Here is a 20,204-nt window from a genome sequence, read left to right as displayed (position 1 = left end):
ACTGGTACACCTGGTGGTACTTGAGATGAAAAGGTTGAAAACCACTGGTTTAGAGAATATATAATACCGTTAAAAAATCAATTCAAGATCATTATTTTCTTTTACTTTCATTTTAATTTGTGCATTTTTGAGTCGTCCTGCATACCCCCTATGACCCTTAGCAGTACCCCCACGGGTAGGCGTACCCCCGGTTGAAAGCCCTTGCCTTATACCACATGTTTTTACAATTTTCAAGTTTGTTGTTTAAAGCCTAGGAGATGTATTATAGGGTTATAACAATACATTCTTCCATGGGTGTAAAGCAGGTGTACTATTGAATGCTAGAGTTTTTTCCCTTCTCCACTATAATGGTTTTGGTATAATCTTTTCCCTTGAATGATGCACAAACCACACAAACCCTAGAAACCTCCGTTCAATACACCTTGACATTTACTCATACAAGTGGTGTGCTTTTCCTCCTAACACGACCAATAGATCCAGGATATTGGATGACCCAGCCTGGCTTTGGCATTGTTCTGTGGGTCTAAAGCTCTTCCACCAGGCTTATATTCCAAGATCAGAATCAGAAAACAGATGCATTTGTCTCTTCATAACATAAACAGTTTTCAAAACATAAACGCTTTCAAACTTATCCCCATTTATATTGACAACGTTGCAGAATTCCAAATCAAATACAGCTAACTCAGTTATTATTATTATTATTATTATTATTATTATTATTATTATTATTATTATTATTATTATTATTAATATAATAATAATAATAATAATAATAATAATAATAATAATAATAATAATAATAATAATAATAATAATAATAATAATAGAAGACGCTTTTATCCAAAGCGACTTACAGAGACTACTGAATCGCCAAGGTGATTAGATATTTTATACTGACTGTGTAAGGGGATCCAGACAGTCAGACAGCAGTGCTTTCATGAACATTTCACCACCAGCTTCTACAGTGTCATGCATTTTTATATTTAGGAAAATGAAAAGCAAATGCGTCAGGAAAACGTCATTAAGCACGCGGAGCTGTCCGGGGTCCTGAATCTTTAGCAGCGCTCAGAAACAAACCGAGAGTGAGGAAGCGCGCTAGCAACAAATGGTCAATTATTATAGAGAGCGATTACCAGACACTAAATGGTGTGATAACAGCTCGTTTAGAGTTCATAACGTGAGTTTTACAGTCGAATCAAGACGAAGACAAAGCTGCATGAGATTTGACTATTTAGTGAGCTTGTGGAGATAAACGATGTGTTAAACTGAGGCGAAGAAAAGCATACAAAGGAAGAATTATTGTATCAAAAACATCGAATCAGTGGAGACGTACACATGGTTCAGAAGAGGACACGTACAGCGGCGTTTTGAAATGGAAAGGGGAAACTAATAACATTTCATAGTGGAGAAAACGGCGAACTGTAATTGTGCTGCTTACTGCTAGTGTAGTATTGTTATTATTTTTCACGATGGACAAGATGCTACCGGCCCGCGAAGCGGCCAAAATCTACCACACGAACTACGTGAGAAACGCCCGGGCGATAGGCGTCCTTTGGGCGATTTTCACCGTATGCTTTGGCATCATAACAGTGGTCTGCTTCATACAGCCATACTGGATAGGGGACAGCGTGAACACGGCTCAGGCGGGCTACTTTGGTCTGTTTCACTACTGTATCGGCAATGCCCTGACCTCGGAGCTGACGTGCAAAGGAAGCCCGCTGGACTTTGCCACGATTCCCTCTAGCGCGTTCAGGACCGCTATGTTCTTCGTGGGGATCGCCATGCTCCTGATCGTGGGCTGTATTGTGTGCTTCGGGCTCTTCTTCTTCTGTAACTCCGCCACAGTTTACAAAATCTGCGCCTGGATGCAGCTGGCCTCGGGTGAGTATGGATGTCTTTATCTGGTTGCATTACAAATGAAAAAAAACATATGTTAACGTCCCATTCAACTATCAATGCGAGTTTCTGGATTCATATACTGCAGTTCATCGCTTCTCAGCAGTGGTGAATCGTATTGGTAGACAGAGACGCGGGAAAGAATTTCAAACCGGGGGGTGGGGGTGGGGGGCTGAAAATGAAAGGGATGGGGAAGGCACCTTCGGGCAATATTTAAATATATACAGCATCGTGATTTTTGGTGGATTTCACCATCAAAATGTGCACAGACCAAGTGAGTTTCATAAGGAATAAGACACAGCGGCACGAAGTGAATAAATGAGAAACACGAGTCTATACATTCAATGTAAGATTCAAAGCAACAAGACAACGTATTATCATTGCAAATCAGATGTTACATAAATAAAATGCAATGACATACTAAACACATAACCTACTTTGTGCTGTCTTTAGATGTCTTTTAAAAATAGTAAAATACAAATAAAATACATTATAATCTTCGGCACTAAACTGCTTTCATTCTTTTCGACAAGTTTAATAGGTCTATTCACAAACTGAACAGTTGTATAAATGCCATTGCAGTCTATACTACTAGCAATTATTATGTAGCCTATTCAAAAACGACAAGCATTTAAATACTTGCAACAACTTCAGTGCCGTGAAAAAGTATTTGCCCCCTGTGTGATTATCTGCATTTTTGCATATTTTTGACACTGAATGTTATCAGATCTTCAACCAAAACCTAATATTAGATAAAAGGGACCCTGAGTGAACAAATAACACAAATATTTGATACATATTTCATTTATTTATTAAAGAAAGTTATGCAACACCCTGCCCCCATGTGAAAAAGTAATCACCCCCTTAGACTCAATAACTGGTTACGCCACCTTTAGCAGCAATAACTGCAACCAAACGCTTCCTGTACTTATTGATTAGTCTCTCACAGCGCCGTGGAGGAATTTTGGCCCACTCCTCCATGCAGAACTGCTTCAACTCAGTGACATTTGTGGGTTTTCAAGCATGAACTGCTCATTTCATGTCCTGCCACAACATCTCAATGGAGTTTGACATTACCATGACCATGACACTACCACCACCATGCTTGACCGTTGGTATGAGGTTCTTACTGTGGAATGCAGTGTTTGGTTTTCGCCAGACATAACTGGGCCCATGTCGGCCAAAAAGTTCCACTTTTGACTCATCTGTCCATAGAACATTGTTCCAGAACTCTTGAGGATCATCCAGGTGCTTTTTGGCAAACTTGAGTCGAGCATTCATGTTCTTCTTAGTGAGCAATGGTTTCCTCCTTGCTACTCCGCCATGAATCCCATTTTTGCCCAGTGTCTTTCTGATGGTGGAGTCATGAACACTGACCTTAGCCGAGGCGAGAGAGGCCTGCAGATCCCTGGATGTTGTTCTAGGGTCCTTTGTGACTTCCTGGACGATTTTACGCCTTGGTCTTGGAGAGATTTTGGCAGGACGGCCACTCCTGGGAAGATTCACTACTGTCCCAAACTTTCTCCATTTGGACAATATGGCTCTGACTGTGGTTCGGTGGAGCCCCAGAGCCTTAGAAATGGCTTTGTAACCCTTTTCAGACTGATAGGCATCAACAACATTTTTCCGGAGGTCTTCAGGAATTTCTTTTGTTCATGGCATGATGTGCTTCTAGAACCTGTGTGCTGACAACTTCACTGATGGTAAGGGTCAAAGTTAGTCAGATTTATATTGTGCAGGGCTGGCTCAAATCAGGTCTGGTACTCAAATACTCAAACAGCTGACCCTAATTATCCCTTTAATTGGGTTGAGTTAACTAGGGGGGGGGGGGCAATAACTTTTTCACACTTGAAGATTGCATGTTTGATTACCTTGCACACCAAACAAATGAAAGAAGCACCAAATGTTGCTGTCATTGTTTCTCTGAGACTCCCTCTATATACTACTACAACCCACAAAAAAATCTGACCAAATACAATGTGAAAAATGTGCAAAAATGCAGAAAAACAGACAGGGGGCAAATACTTTTTCACGGCACTGTATATATAAAAACAATATCCTAAAAGCTTACATTTTGAATTCGAACATACTTTTAAAAACAGAACCAGAACGAGACAGCTGTGTCATGTCGGAAATAAAACATCAACCTATCCATAACTGTACATAACATAGTTAACTATAGGAAGTAAAGCATTCAAATCATCAAGCACATAAACATTATACATTGTGCTGGTCTCTACTGTAACACAGACAAGACTTGAAAACATGCTGCAGACACCTGCGAATCGGGACAGTTCTGCCTTCTATACCACAATCACTAGATTCATTCTGTAGATGCATCGGGAAACAACAATTTTAAAGGCTAGTACGAAAGCAGTGCACTTCAAGGGGCATTTGGTAGCAACTGTTACTTATTAATATAGGGTTGGTAGATTTACATGTATTTCTGGTCTCTCTACCTGTCTTTAAAGCGTGGGCTGGATTAAATCAAGCTCAGATATTTTGTAGCTCTGCATTCTTTAATGAAAACTGGTGGCTTTCCTCTCACTGTAAGGAGGATGATTTTGCAAAATAGACCTACAGATATTCTGTCTGGATACACACGGCTTGTTAAACTTAACAAATAGCAACAATGTAGAATTAGCAAAGATGCAGAACACGTATTTTGGAACTCCCCCATTCCCTTGTGGTCAATTACAAACTTTCAAATCAATGTAAAGATCAACAATGGTCAATGGGAAAACTATTTACTATTAGAGGCTCAAAATGAAAAAGGCAGTTTGTCATGCCGTGGCAAGAAACACAGTTATACATCCATTACAATAGACGTAAGCTTACCTTGTTAATTTGCCTTCATTAATGGTGAACGTCATTTCTTGAATTCTTATCGAAAACATCAAATGTGACTTCTACTTGAAGCCATTACTAAAATCACAAATTCCAAATACAGTACTAAGAGCCTACTAGTACAGGAAATGACCGTGCCTCACTTGCCTGTTCTGTTGCAGTAACACAGTTACAAAAGGACATAGCGAATAAAAATAAAAAAGAACATGGCAGAGAAGACATCGGCACTTAAAATACAGAGTTAGAGTACGAGTTCTTTGGTTTAATTAAATTTAAATAAGTGGCATACACAACGTGGATTGGTCCAAACTACTACACAAAAACACAGGAAGGTTATGGTTTGTTTCTTGAGAAATACATTGACATATGTTAACAGTTAAATATCCTTTATTCTCACCTGTTTTAAATGTGGTTCTGGAAGTTACATAGATTTCTTTTTAATGTTTTGCCATCCGACATTGTTAAGCACAGTTATCATAGCGAAATTAGCTAAGAAACACTAAATACCAGCACCGACATGGCAATACTTGGCTGTGTGGTCCAGTGGTTAAAGAAAAGGGCTGTGTGGTCCAGTGGTTAAAGAAAAGAGCTTGTAACTAGGAGGTCCCTGGTTCAAATCCCACCTCAGCCACTGACTGATTGTGTGACCCTGAGCAAATCACTTAACCTCCTTGTGCTCCATCTTTCAGGTGAGACGTAGTTGTAAGTGACTCTGCACCTGATGCATAGTTCACACACCCAAGTCTCCTTACAGAGACTAGGTGACCTCTCTAATGGGGAGCGGCATTACTCTTTATCAGAGCTGCTGACCTCTCTAACGGGGAGCGGCGTTGCTCTTTATCAGAGCTGCTGACCTCTCTAACGGGGAGCGGCATTGCTCTTTATCAGAGCTGCTGACCTCTCTAACGGGGAGCGGCATTGCTCTTTATCAGAGCTGCTGACCTCTCTAATGGGGAGCGGCGTTGCTCTTTATCAGAGCTGCTGACCTCTCTAACGGGGAGCGGCATTGCTCTTTATCAGAGCTGCTGACCTCTCTAATGGGGAGTGGCATTCCCTGCCCTTACAAAGAAAGATCTGCTGCCAAACACTGTGCTTTACTGCCCTCCCTATCAGCTTCTTTAATACAAATAGCAAAGACTGTGCTAATGTGTTTTAGAATGGAAAGTATATATATTTGTTTTTCCCATATTTGCATATCCTGTTATTCATTCCACAGCTGCTTAGCCTCATAAGAAGAGTTAGTCAGACAGGCTCAGACAAACAGGCAGAGAGGTAACGTTACTGTGCTAGCCAGGCTCAGCTGTGTCAGGGTGACTTTGTAAAGCAATCGTTTCTCTCTTCTCTTGGCAGGATTGGAACGGATTGATTTATCACATCACCTTCCTGCCTTTGTGACTAATCAATAAAGATAGTTAGGGATACACATTCTCTTTACAGTATGAACTCTTATTTCACCGTTTAATACTTCCGCAGTGAGGGGCTCCCGAGTAGCGCATCCAGTAAATGCGCTCCACGTGGAGTGCAGGATGTGCCCTATAGTCTGGACATCGCGAGTTTGAGTCCAGGCTATTCCTTTGCCATCTGAGGACGGGAGCTTCCAGTGGGCAGCGCTCAATTGGCCGAGCGCTGCCCGGGGGGAGGGAGGATAAGGTCAGTCAGGGTGTCCGCAGCTCACCACGACCCCTGTAGTCTGGCTGGGCGCCTGCGGGCTTGCCTGTAAGCTGCCCAGAGCTGCGTTGTCCTCCGACGATGTAGCTCTTGGGTGGCTGCATGGTGAGTCCGCAGTGTGAAAAAAAGCGGTCGGCTGATGGCACACGCTTCAGAGGACAGCATGTGTTCGTCTTCGCCATCCCGAGTCAGCACAGGGGTGGTAGCGGTGAGCTGAGCCTAAAAAATAATTGGCCATTCCAAATTGGGAGAAAATAATAAAAAATAATTGGCAACAACTAAATTTATATAAAAAAAAATAAAATAAAATACTTCTGCAGTGAGTCATTTAATCCAACAAGTCCCCTCAATAATTCATCTATAATTCACTGTTTTTCGTTTTGACTGGTACTGAATATAGCAGCTGCTATAATGTCACTGAAATATGTGATGAGTTTTGACAGGACACATCCCTGTTGTGCATCAGGAGGATTTTGTCACCACTTTAGTTTTTAATCTTCTGCTTGATTCATTTGAATGTAACTGTTGGGTTAACATTGCTGTTGTAACATGTGTTGGTTTTTTTTTTTTTTGCGATCAAAACAGCCCTGTAAAGAGATGTCAGCTGGCAGGCCAGTCTGTATAAATATTTGAGCTCCATTACAATCCCTCTCAAACCAAGCCTCCCTCAATTGGGTGCAGGTACTGTTAGCAATCTGATATCACCAAGGGGCCAGGCTTCCCAGAAACACAGGCTTTGTTTACTCTCATCTGCTGCGCAACATTTGATTAAATATTTAAGCAGAGAGCTCACCGCCTTGTTGAAAGTCCCGTCACTGATCAACTGGTTGTTTGCCTGCCTGCATTTTATATTCCTAAAAACAGTTCATATTATTTAATGCAGAACCATTTTAGCAGTACTAAAAAAGAAGAAAAGTGAGCAGTTAAATGACTCCTTCTCTGTGCCCCCGTTCTTCACTTTTTTCATAGTACTGTGATGAATTGCGTGTTTAATGTTACAGAAGATGCAGGTTTTATGGTCTGGAGTAATAAAAGTGAAGCACACTAATAAATGAAAGGTTTTGCTGCTTGGCTGCATACTAATCCCAATAGAGATGCTCTTACTCCTCAGAATACAGCTGCAAATCCCACCTGCACTCCAGCAGGCAGCACAGAGGTGACAAAGAGGGGTCAAAGTGTACAGGAAGTTATTAGCATGCAGGTCACTGGAGACAGGGGCCCATTCAATTACTGTCAAAGTGACTTGGCCTTTTCCTAGCACCAGCATAACCAACCCTCAAACCAGCCTGAGCTGTTTCAGTATGATCAACTCTGACCATCCTCGAGCCAGTGCTGGGAATGGCAGAAATCCTAATAGGATATTGGTTTTCCTGTGTCTGCGCTTCCAAGAGAGCACAACTTCCTAAAGGGCTGCAAATTATTCTCCTGCAACTAAGCTCCATAAAACTCCTAGAGACAGCTGCCGGAGGTAGCAGCAGCATTCTTTGAAGAGCTGAATGTTCAGTTTGACAGGAGGCACCGTTAACTAGCTGGGCGTTCTCTCCATCCGTGCTGCAAGCAGACTTTATGGAATCACATCAGCCTAGGCAAAACTTTAAACTCTGATTTGAATTGCGAGTGCCTATTTCAAATATATATTGAAATGGTTGTGCCATACGGCAGCAGTCCAATGAGCGTTACTGAGCAGGCAGTCAATCGGTCTCGGCCCAATGCGTCCAAGTTGTTTTATTTGCAGATGGAGGCTCAGATAGTTAGCACTAACAGACAGAGGCTGATCTGTTTCAGGTCAGATCTCCTTCAGAGCAGACTAATGGAGCAGTCCGCACTGGTATAAAAGCCTCTTTACCCTCCGCTCCCGTGCTCATCGTCTCTCTTCATCCGAGTGTGCAATGAGCCTGAGACGCTCTGGAGACGCTATTAATGAGAGCACAGGAGCTTTCAGTAATGCCTGCAGATTGTGTAGGACAGGGCACCAGGGAAAAGGTTCAAGGGCACCTGCTTTAAAGACATGCTCAGCAGCTTTCCAACACAACTGTTTGTTCACTTATTACTGTTGCAAATGATTTTTCCTCAGGATTACTGGTAGCTCTTTCTCATGGCATAATATAATATAACACAGCAACTCCATATCTCTAAAATGAAGAGAGAGAAGCGAGATTTTACCAGTGCTTTAAAATGAAAGTTTTTTAATGAAAGTTTTGACATAGTTCTTTTGTTATTTTACTGTAATTACTCACAAAGCAGAGTAACAACAGTCCAGTTCCATGCAATGTGTTGCAGTCATTATTCTGTTGGCGTTGTTCAAGAAAACTCAGCTTTTCACATTAAAAGCCCATTATTGAGTCCAGTAAGTGCTATGCTTATTGCTGCCGGAATCAATTCCAAGCTATAAATCCGGATCTAATGCATTAAACAGAAGGCAATCGATTTATGCTGCATTTTATGTCAAAAACAGATTTGTGTTTGATTAAACCAGATTGTGATGTAGCTTTTTTTTTCACAAGGCATTTACCAGATTGCTAAACGTACAGCAAGGAAAAAAAAATACTTATGTTACAGATCCAGAAAGGGGCCTGTAAAAGATCTTTAACGACCCTCGTTTAAAAATGAGTTTTCTTCTTAGCACTGGGATGGACACATTTGCATACTAAGTCAGTGAAGCACTTTCAACGCCTCTGTAGAAGAAAAAATAATTCACAACAGTGTGTTAATTAAAAGACTGTTAAACTCTGAGCATATTGCACTCAGAGGAATAATAAGCATACAGAGATCAGCAAGAGAAAACAATGAGAGTCACACATGGTAAAGGGGGATTTTCAATTTGTGCCACATCATGTTTGCAGTCACAGCCTAATCAAATACTAATAACCAAATGATCTCGTCTGAGAGGCTGCTGCTGCCAAACGACTGACAGATGGCACCGAATTGGATTACAGTGGTGCCTCCAGGAGGGTTGCCATCATTAATGGACGTGGAACTGGGTCCCACTTGGCACCCAGTGCAGAAGGAGGATTAGCAGAGAGAGAGAACCAGACAGCACCACCGTCGCCATCGTCACTTCCCATTCCATTCTGACATGAAATCGCTGAGATCTCTCTAACCTGAGCAGTTCACTTTGCCTGCACTCATCTGGGTCTGAGTGCAGTGCTCCATTATAGAGTATTCTAGGGCAACACTTCTTTTAAATACTTTTAAAACAATTCCGTTAGACCATGAGAAAACAGCCACCTGCTCAAATAAGCATTAAACCATGATCCGGAAACCAGAGACACCTGCACAGTTCTCAGAGCAGTGTGTACGTCTCTCTCGCTGTCTTTTTAGTGCTTATTGTACCTGCACTGTGTTCACCTGTAAATCATGCACAATAATGTGCAGCACAGTGGAGACAGACATCCTCCCAACCAATCAAGGAGTGCTCTTTCAGGCCCCACTAATTACATTGAAGATCACTTGCTCCTGAAAGCTGTTGCCAGGCAACAGGGGCCTAATGCAAGATGAATTAGTTTGTCTGAAAGCAATTGGAGAAGATAAACCCCATTCATTATTGACCTGAAAGCCTCTTCAAATGTCTCCAGCTACAAGCGACAGGAGCAGAAGAAACTGTAAAGCCGCACTGTTCTGAGTGGTGACGAGAATTTGAATGCACATATTACAGCACGTCTTTCAGGCTTTACCGCAGCCAGCTTTGTCTCCAGATCACTCTGTAGCAGATGGCATTGCAGTATTGCGATTGGCTGCAGCTATAATGTCAAACAGTGTGCTTGTTAGTCAGCTGGCTTACAAAGAGCTAATGAACATTTACTGTACATCACATCATGACTAAACAAGCACACTGCAGGAAAGAAGAGAAAAGTTGGGTCATTCCTGCCACGGGACACGACTGCACCCTGACTGCCCACTAATACATATTCTAGGAGTCAGACTGTAGACAGCTACAATGCATTAGACAATAAGATATGAACCACTTCATTATTAAAGCCAGACTTACTTTACTTCAATTAGGCTCTGTCTGAAGTAAAAGGCCATTAACAATGCATGTAAGGTCTTTGGGCTACTTAGACAGTAAAGTACTTGGTGCATACATTACTGCGTTAGAAAAGGGGCTCTCTACCTTCTGCACTGACCCTTTTAACTCCATTTGTGTCTCTGCCAAGTTTGAAACTGTGGGTTAGATTTATCCATAACATGCCCTCGGCTGTACCTGGGGATTGTGAATGCTGACTGTAAGGAAACTAACTGATGTATGTATTTGTGTGTGAAGGAGTGCACACAACAAGGATTTAAACACAATTGAACAAGTCTCCTTTATTGATTCCAATAATCATAGTCACAGCTTATCATTAATGAGGCACCCAGTTATTTGCAGAAATGAAGCAGTAATTAGTTAGGAGGGCACTGAACACTCTTATGTTCTTGAATGCCCTCTCAAATCCCTGTCTTGTGTGTGAAGCTAAACCTTGCTTTTGCAGCTTAGTTTATCTTTGTGTCAGCAATGTTCCAACACAGGTCATTACCCTTACATAGATTCTAACTACAAACATGTTGCTTTCTATAAAAGCGGCGGGGCTGGTGATCGGGTGTCTGATCTACCCGGACGGCTGGGACTCGGACGAGGTGAAGCGGATGTGCGGGGACAAGACTGACAAGTACACCCTGGGAGCCTGCACCGTGCGCTGGGCGTACATCTTGACCATCATCGCCATCCTGGATGCACTCATCCTCTCCTTCCTGGCCTTCGTGCTGGGAAACCGGCAGGACAACCTCCTGCCAGAGGACTTCAAGGTGGAGAATAAAGGTAATGGCATCACAGTACGGGTTTCTCTAAAGAGGCAAGGTAGCATCCTGTCCACAGTATAAAACAGCCAGGCTCAGCTGCTGGTGAGGTTATAAAGCATTTAACCTCATCTCACCAGCAGGGGTCAGAATCCTTAACAGCAGTGCATCATACAACTGCAGTATTGTGATCGTGTCATATTTAACAAAGCAGCTACAAGTCAGCTAACCAGTGTTACAGAATGGGCATTGAACACGGGCTGCAGTGCAACATGATAACTTGCATTCACACTTGCATTCATAAAACAACGTGACTGCTTTTGAAAAATATTTTCATGTGTCTAATGAGCCAGTGTGCCGACTTCAAAAGACCTTTTGGATAAAAAATACATTAAATTATAAAACCTCTGCATTCTGTATCTCAAAGGAAACGTTCAAAAACCTTTGGATATATCTGGGAATCACAGACTGTGAGCCCTTATATTAATCATTACTACTGGAGACAGACTCCCCTCAATTCACTGCGTTCCCCAGGTTCGTTTGCACAGGTTTATGCATGTAAAGCCGCACATTTCTAAATGGGAATTCAGGATGATGGAGGGTCATGTATATACTGAAAAGGTGTGGTCTTTAAAAATTATAAGGATTAAAAATGTGTTTAAACATTTTACAAGCGCTTAGTATGTAGACCTGTCAAAGATAAACAAGCCAGCTGCAGTGTTATACAGCAAGGTCTTTATTCAAAGTTTAACAACATGGGGACAAAAATACTGGAACATCTTTATTTAAAAAACAAGCTCCCCTCCCCTTGACGAGCTTCAGTCCTGACTTTATTCGGGCATAAAGCTGGTTAGACTCCATCTAGTGGAGAAGTGTATCACTACACTGAAACACAAGTGCAGTCAGTGGCATGCATTCGTCGGTATGCGGTGCACGTGTCATTTTCTGCAAGGTCAAAAAAGTTTTTATTTTATTAATATTTTAACGTATTTTAGGCTTTGTACCGTCCTAGCTGGTAAAGTATGGTAGTTTCTTAATTAAAAATCACATTTTCTATTTAATAACAACAAACCTGTCAGTTAAGCATACTGTATGTATCACTAATATTTTGGGATTCATTTATGTTTTGCAGAAGGGGCTCATGCCTAGAACCCAGTTGCTATGGTAAGTACAGTAATATATATATATATATATATATATATATATATATATATATATATATATATATTTTTTTTTTTTTTACAAAGACTTTACTCAAACAAAGTTTAAAACGTCTCTCTTCCTCACACGAGGGCTTACGACAGCCAGGTGTGTGTGGAAGCTGAAAGGCTGTCAGACACAAGCTGCAGTGAATACTGTAGTGCAGGGCATTGGCATAGGGTGATGCACTGTAAATACAATGTTAAAAAGCTCTGCAATAAAACACACTGTGTAGAGAGGGCTGACGAACTGCATTTCCACCTTCGTGTGCTCATTTGATTTCAGGATTACCAGTGAATTGGGTCTGAATATCTTCCAGTAGGCTGCTCTTCCACCACAGATCCCCTTCACTGGCCCAGGGACCAAACTGGTGCTCCTTGCCTCATTGTAAATCGGGAGGCGAGTGTGTCCTGTTCCAAACTGAATATTTTGAACGAGTCAGACAAGTTTGAGAATAAAAAATGTAGGTCTGACACCTGCTCAGTTAAAATGACCTTAATATCAATTGCAGAAGGAATGTAAACATATGTGTGTGTGTGTTTATTTGTTATGTACAAAGGGTGTTTCAAGCTCAACAGCACCACCTGGTGTTCTGTGGCAGGATTGAAATGATGTTATTTTGACTTGGTTACAGCACACCGCTTGCTCTTTTTGAAGATTACAAACATGCATACTGGTTCTAAAATGTGGATAAACACTGAAGAGAATTACATCGTTCACAGCTTAAAAAGTGAGTGTAATCGTTGAAATGTTTTTGCTTACGATTGTAAGTCGCCCTGGATAAGGGCGTCTGCTAAGAAATAAATAAATAATAATAATAAAAGCTGTGTGCAAGTCATCTCATTCCAGTTTTTATCAAGTTCCTTGCAAGTCGGGTTGACGCTTGTATTTCTGAATTGTAAATATTTCTTAACTTGCCTGCTAAATATATGTCCAAACCCTAAAGTGTTCTCTTAGTGAATATGTATAGGCAACACAGCAGGTTTATTCAATCCATTGCCCGACCCGTTCAGGAGACGAGGTAGGGTTCAGGCTCAGTGTTAAAGCAGCGGTGATTAGCAGTATTTCAGGGAAGTGTAAAAGGAGCTGGATCAGCTATGAAGTGCCCTGTTTAATTTACCATTGAAATACAACACGCGGCTCATGAGCCAAGGTCAAAATACCAGCTCTCCACCGTTTTCTTGGGAAGCATTCCAGTATAACAAAACCAGCTCATTTCAATTGTTGTTTTGTTTGAGTTAAAACAGCTTGAATGTGACATTCATAATGTTACACTCCTGCTGCTGCGGGTTTCAGATTTGCAGACACTAACAGATTGATGTGGCTTTATTATAGGGCAGCAGTGTGGAGTAGTGGTTAGGGCTCTGGACTCTTGACCGGAAGGTCGTGGGTTCAATCCCCGGTGGGGACACTACTGATGTACCCTCGAGCAAGGTACTTTACCTAGATTGCTCCAGTAAAAACCCAACTGTACAAATGGGTAATTGTATGTAAATAATGTGATATCTTGTAACAATTGTAAGTCGCCCTGGCTAAGGGCGTCAGCTAAGAAATAAATAATAATAATAATAACATTTGCCAGGGCCACTGCATGCTTGATGAATAATGAATAATCGAGAAGAGATTTATGGTTTATGCAGGTTATATATAGTGTGTGATCTATCTCTCTATATATAACAACATACATGCTGCCGCGCATTATGAGAACAAAAGAAATGTATCACTTATATTTGGATAAAATTCACTAGATGTGATCGAAAAAATAACTGTTTTAGAGCAGGTGCGGTGACTTTATTGTGCCAATTAACAACTGACATCAAGATGCAAAATGATCACGCCAATTGTACGAAGGCGCTGCTCTCTTGACAGACATGGCAAGATTGTTTTTTTTTTTCTGTGATTTTCTTTATTGCTTTTATTCAAGCTTGCAATTCAACAGCTGCAATCACTCCATATCCAGTGTCCAATCAACTGGATCACTAATTAGGTGATTAAGTGCATATGCTTCAGTCATAGTCACTCAAGCGTGTCATGGTCAAGGGTGAATGATCGAGTGATTAAGAAACCCAAAACATTTCATCAATGCCCATCATTTATATACCTTATTTATTTACAAAAATAAATGTGTTATAATAGTGATAAGTTTATTTTGATGCTCAGTGTGTGTGTATATATATTATATATATATATAAATCAAAGGAATATATATATATATATATATATATATATATATATATATATATATATATATATATATATATATATATATATATATATATTCCTTTGATTTAAAATAATAGGATGAGATATGTTGTTCAACATATCTCTCAATAACAAATGTTGAATTCAGAATAGTACTGTTGTAATCTTTAAAAAGTCGCCACCTACCGGGTCTATAAAGAAAAGCCAAGTCACGTTGATAAAAGAAATGTAGCTTTTTATTAAGCAAGCAGTAAACCCGATCCACAGTTCCTGTCTTATCAGAATTGTAAAAAGGTTCCGCCCCTGCAGCACTGTTGCTAGGAGACAGCAAGCAAGGAGAGAGTAGCTTCCACAGCAGCGAGCTCAGCCCATACATTCACAGCCGTGTTGTTTCACTACCAATAAGATTTAGATCAAATTTTACCAGAGCGAAGTCAAATTTGGTTTTCTTGGCCGTATTTACATTTACAGTATGAGTGTTGAAAACGGGACCACATTTTGAATTTGTGACAAAGGTTGTTTCGCTACTATGTATCTATTCATCTATATATATATGTATCTATCCATCTATATATATATAGATAGATAGATAGATAGATAGATAGATAGATAGATAGATAGATAGATAGATAGATAGATAGATAGATAGAGATAGATAGATAGATAGATATGTACACATACACACACACTGCTGTGCAGAAGTCCTACACATGAATTAACATGTTCAGAAAAACATAATCTGTAATTGACAAACCCAGGACTGGAAGACAATTAATATAGTTAAGGAATAGAAAGAAGACAAGTGTTAAATTGACAACAGAACTGGCAGAAGGCACAGGTGTTGTCCATCAAATCAACAGTACGAAGGTGACTTTTGAAATCTGGTCTTAAAGGATGTGTTGCAGTAAGAATACCTCTGTTAAGAAAGGGGAACAAGACTAAAAGGCTAAAATAGGCACAAGAACACAGACATTGGACTATGGAACAGTGATCAAAGATGCTTTGGACTGTCGATGGACGGACAACGACATCTATGCCTTCTGCCAGTTCTGTTGTCAATTCAACTCTTCTCTCCTTTCTATTCGTTAAGAATATTATCTTCAAGTATTGCTCATCCTTGTTAGACAGGTTTTTGGGTCTTCCAGTCCTGGGTTTGTCAATTACAGATGTTTCTCTGTACTTGTTGCTTATGCTTCGGATACCGCACCTTGAAAATCGAGTGATGCGAGCTACTTCACGCAATATTTTTCGTTCTTTATGCAAGTCAAGGTTGTTATAACAGTTATAATAGTAGAAAACACTAGTTAAGGCTTTGAATAAATTGTTGATGCTCATAATGCATCAGAGTAGAAAAATGCATCATGTCTAAGACTTTTGCACAGCAGTGTGTGTGTGTGTGTGTGTGTGTATGTGTGTGTATATATATATATATATATATATATATATAATGTGTGTAAATAAAGCACAATATTGAACTGTATTAATGTCAAATAAGTTTTGCTTGTTCTATTTGTGAAGATGTTTTTCATTAAACTGTGGCATGTTGTATACCATTTAGAAACACATGGATGTTTAGCATAATAAAAGCATGTTTCCATATTATTGAAATAAATTAAAAAGAAGTTTGACTGTTCTTTTGCATCTACCCGCAAACCCTTTTCCTGCATCACACATGACATGTATGATCACTGAAGTGAATAATTTGGTTCATTTGATCTGGGGTGACCCAGGTAAAAAGGATCATCACCACCAGCATCTCCATTGCCAGATCACGGTGTTCAAACCGCTGAAAAACTGACCGACATGTATGGTAGTTAGTTTAGACAATTTCAGATCATGTAGTTTAAATGTACAGGGGTTAAACAAAGAACAAGAGCGGAAAACATGAGTAACAGTGCTCTGACATGAAGGACCCTATTACTACACCAGAGATCAGGGACTGCATGCCCTTCTCTGTTAATCCAGCATCCTTACCAACACTAACACTGCGCTGCAAGCTGACAGCACGAGCTTCCACTGCTCGTCTCCCAGGTCATACTGAACATTTGATCTTTTAAAAAAAAGACAGAAAGGTGAGGCTCAGGAATTCCGACACACGGAATAAGCACTCCCGGATATCAGACTATTGGGCTCTTCATCTGGTCAATTGAAATGTGCGTTCTTAATGTCTTCACCAAGCAGGCTGTGTTTGTGTCTAGAGAACTGAAGCATGTCTAATTCTCGCAAGGTCATTGACACAAAGGACGGTAACCTTCAATGGCAGAGCGTGCATTTCTATAACTGAAAAACAAGCACACAAAGCTCCCCTATGACACCGCTAAACCAAGATACCCATCATATCAAAATGAATTCTCTGGTCATTAACAATTAATGAATCTCTTACATCACCACATTATTATATTAATGAAGAGACAGGAATTACATTTTTCTGCCCCAGTGTAAACCAAGATTTTGGTCTTTATAAAGATTTAAACTAACCCTATACACATTTAAACAAAAATAAATATTTAAAAGATAGTTTAACATTTATGCAAACATGGTTCATAAAGAGGGGACCATCAGAGATGAAAATGGTTCTGTGAAGAGGTAAATAAAAGCCTGGACCATACCACAGCCAATTGTTTCAAAATCCTCTTTATTGGGAACTAAGGAAAAGTCGATTCATTTTATTTAGTTTAGCAGTCACGGTCAAGAGCATGAAAAGAAAACTGCTGAAGACAAGAGTGCTGAAAAGGTTCCTTTAAAAAAACAAAAGAAAGTGCTCTCTTACAGTTGGGCTATTGAGAGTTCAAGCAATAACGACAACAGCGTTCCAGTCTTTTCTCTTTCCTTCTTGTTTTAAAGCTACAAGAGAAGCATGGTCAGTATGAAAACAATGTTAAAAAGCAGACTACACAGAGAACAGCTTCCATGTTATTTAAAACATCCTAAGTACTACTCCACTCATTTCTTAGATAACACATACCAATATCTGGAATTCTTTACTGTACATAACTGTAATATACAGAACAAGGCCAACTCTTTGGTACGAGTATAAAGTCTTCATTTTTTCCTTCGCACCCCCTCTCTCAGCACCATCTTAACATCGGTTTCTATAGCGGTATGTAGAAGTTCTTAGTCAAAGTGTATACTCGCACACAGGGAAGAAATGTGTTTGCATGAATCTGTGAATGCGATAATTAGAAATACTACTGCAGAATGTAACGGTCAACAAACAGGTCAGTGATCTCTGCTAGAGATGTCACAATATGCATTACAGCAAAACCCAACTAAGAAATCACCTTTTCTTGCCATCCTGCAGATCCCACAACAGACCTTCCTCCCCCTCCACCATACAAAAGAACGAGAGGCACCTTGAACAGCAGCCACAAAAGGGTTCAGTCCCCAGATTTTCAGAACGAATAGAAAAACAAAACTGCCACGCATTCCTCCCACAGTTACAGGAGGAGCAGAGCAGATTCAGTAGTTCATTTTTTTCTCTCTCTCTAATCCTAGTTTGGCTGCATTAGCAAAAATGCTTTAAAAAGAACAAGCACTTTTATTAAAAGAAAAAAAAAAAGTCAAAGCAGTACCCCTCACCCTAATCCTCAAATGACCCGTCACAAGTTAGTTAAAACACATCTCACAGGACTTCAGTAGAAAACGGGATTCACACTCTCCAGTACTATCAGGTAAAAACCGTACAAAAAACAAAATCAGCTAGAATGGAGTATTCATCATATTGTGTCATCTCTAGCCCCCCACCCCAACCCCCACACACACAGCTGCCGCACTGTGATCAGCGATGGCGCGGCAGGGCTGTGTCCGGAGCGGTGCTGCAGGTCGTTAGGAGTTGATCCAGGGGTGTCGGAGGCACTCTGCTGCCGTGGCCCTCTTCTCCGGGATCAGCTCCAGCATCGGCAGCAGGAAGTCCGCAAAGGTCTGCGCTTCGTCCCGCTGCCACTCGTACTTCTCAACCAGGACCTCCAGCAGGCCCCAGGGCTTCAGCTTGGTGATGTGCCTCAAATCACCTGGACAGCAAGATGAAGCATTAGGACTGGCGAGGAGGAGTTCCCAGCGCTCCTCAGATACAAATTATACACAAATAAAAAAAGCAATAGATCTGCCACTAATGCTATACAGCGCTTGATAGTTCTCATTCAATAATTCTCTATCCAAGTCAAGGTTAGGCCATGTTGACAGTAGAGACCTACATCTCCCTGTACTTGGCCCCTTCACTAACTCACGTTTCTGTAATGCGAGTGAGATGGAGAAGTAAGGAAGGAGCGCTGTACTGCAATTACTCTGTGCTGCTATGCAGATAGTGGCAGTGCAGTGGTTAGGGCTCTGGACCTCTGGACCAGAGGGTCGTGGGTTCAATCCCAGGTAAAGGACACTACTGCTGTACCCTTGAGCAAGGTACTTTACCTAGATTGCTCCAGTAAAAACCCAACTGTATAAATGGGTAATTGTATGTAAAAATAATGTGATATCTTGTAACAATTGTGATATCTTGTAACAATTGGATAAGGGTGTCTGCTAAGAAATAAATAATAATAGTGTGGTGACTGAATAGTACATCTGTATAAGCAACTTATGCATTTAATACAAAATATGTATTTAAAACTTGCAGTTAAATTTTTTTTTTTTTTTTTTTTTTTTTTTTAGAAGGCAATGTAGATCTTTGTTAAAAAAAAGCAACCCTGTGGTTTTGGCTACAATACAAAGCTGTGAGTGCAATTGCGCTGAATTCAGAGCTTCCAAACAGCTGCAGACCATTCTAACCTCAGCATGGCAGACTTGAAATGTTGCTTACAACTGTACTGTACCTTGTCTATCTCTTGCACACCCTTCTTGCACTGTCAAGGTAAGAAGAATAAAAACTCCTGCCAGTTACAATCCTTTACCTTTCTTGGTGAAAAACTCCTTGGAGTACTTTCCTCCCGTTATGAGCTTGCGAGGTATTTTCCCCAGCAGTTCAATCATCAATGCAATGTGATCTGCGTGTTTAAAAGGTTTCCAAAAAAAGGGTGGGAGAGGGGGAAAAAAACAAACATGCAACCATTTTATCAACAACAAATCCATGTACAATAACCAGCAATGGGGCACAGACACAAGCAGCTTGAAACAGGGCAGTACTTGTGTAAAACTACAGAAGCTTGATGGACATGCAAGTAACATCCGTCTACCGTACTAGACGTTTCATTAGTTACAGGTTGATTTTATAATTGGAGTCTTTAAGCTATGGGTGGGTTTGTAACTTTTCTTTGAGTCTTTAGATCCTGGAGTTGAATCCTCTGACAGGACCATCATCATGATTTATTTCTCATATTTTAAATGGAATTAATTAAAAAAAAAAAAAAAAAAAAAAAGTGTGCCGACAGAAGTTATGGACACAAGGCTCTTGCTTTGCACTGCTTGTGTTTGCAGCCCCCACAGCTGCACAAAGGGAAGAGGGTAGTACCTCTGCGACTGAAGTATTCCTGTGAGTATTTCCCACAGAGAGCATAGTGGCGTGGGATTTTGCCTAGGAGCTCTACAATGAGAGCAAGGTGGTCTAAAGGAGAAGAGGGAGAAAGAGAGATGGCCAGGGTATCAAGGTAAGTAAATGGGAGAATGCAAGATGATGACAATTTAAA

The 20,204-nt window shown here is 40.6% G+C and overlaps 2 protein-coding genes across 4 annotated transcripts in view; one reads left to right on the top strand and one right to left on the bottom strand.

Moving 5' to 3' along the window:
- The first annotated feature begins 1,011 nt into the window (after positions 1 to 1,011).
- On the top strand, positions 1,012 to 14,563 carry LOC117395905 (LHFPL tetraspan subfamily member 5 protein). Its single transcript, XM_033994706.3, has 4 exons — positions 1,012 to 1,881; positions 10,970 to 11,206; positions 12,317 to 12,348; positions 12,670 to 14,563. Exons 1-3 carry the CDS (start codon positions 1,470 to 1,472, stop codon positions 12,331 to 12,333), a joined length of 666 nt encoding a protein of 221 aa, XP_033850597.2. The 5' UTR covers positions 1,012 to 1,469; the 3' UTR covers positions 12,334 to 12,348; positions 12,670 to 14,563.
- Positions 14,564 to 17,204: 2,641 nt separating this feature from the next.
- The window catches only part of LOC131702802 (SRSF protein kinase 1-like), a 53,756-nt gene continuing 50,756 nt past the window's right edge, over positions 17,205 to 20,204 (bottom strand). For 2 of the 3 annotated variants that reach the window (XM_059005148.1, XM_059005147.1), the window contains 2 exons: positions 19,473 to 19,565; positions 17,205 to 18,596 (listed from right to left, as the gene is read on the bottom strand). In XM_059005148.1, the coding sequence (XP_058861131.1) occupies positions 18,412 to 18,596; positions 19,473 to 19,565 (278 nt within the window). In that variant the 3' untranslated portion in view covers positions 17,205 to 18,411. Of the gene's footprint in view, positions 18,597 to 19,472; positions 19,566 to 19,937; positions 20,123 to 20,204 lie in introns of those variants that run through there. The other variant, XM_059005149.1, reaches the window with a different exon arrangement.

Source organism: Acipenser ruthenus, chromosome 30, assembly GCF_902713425.1.
Source record: "Acipenser ruthenus chromosome 30, fAciRut3.2 maternal haplotype, whole genome shotgun sequence".
Classification (NCBI taxonomy): domain Eukaryota; kingdom Metazoa; phylum Chordata; class Actinopteri; order Acipenseriformes; family Acipenseridae; genus Acipenser; species Acipenser ruthenus.
The sequence above is the reverse complement of the archived record's forward strand: the minus strand, read 5'-3'. Positions and strand labels throughout refer to the sequence as shown.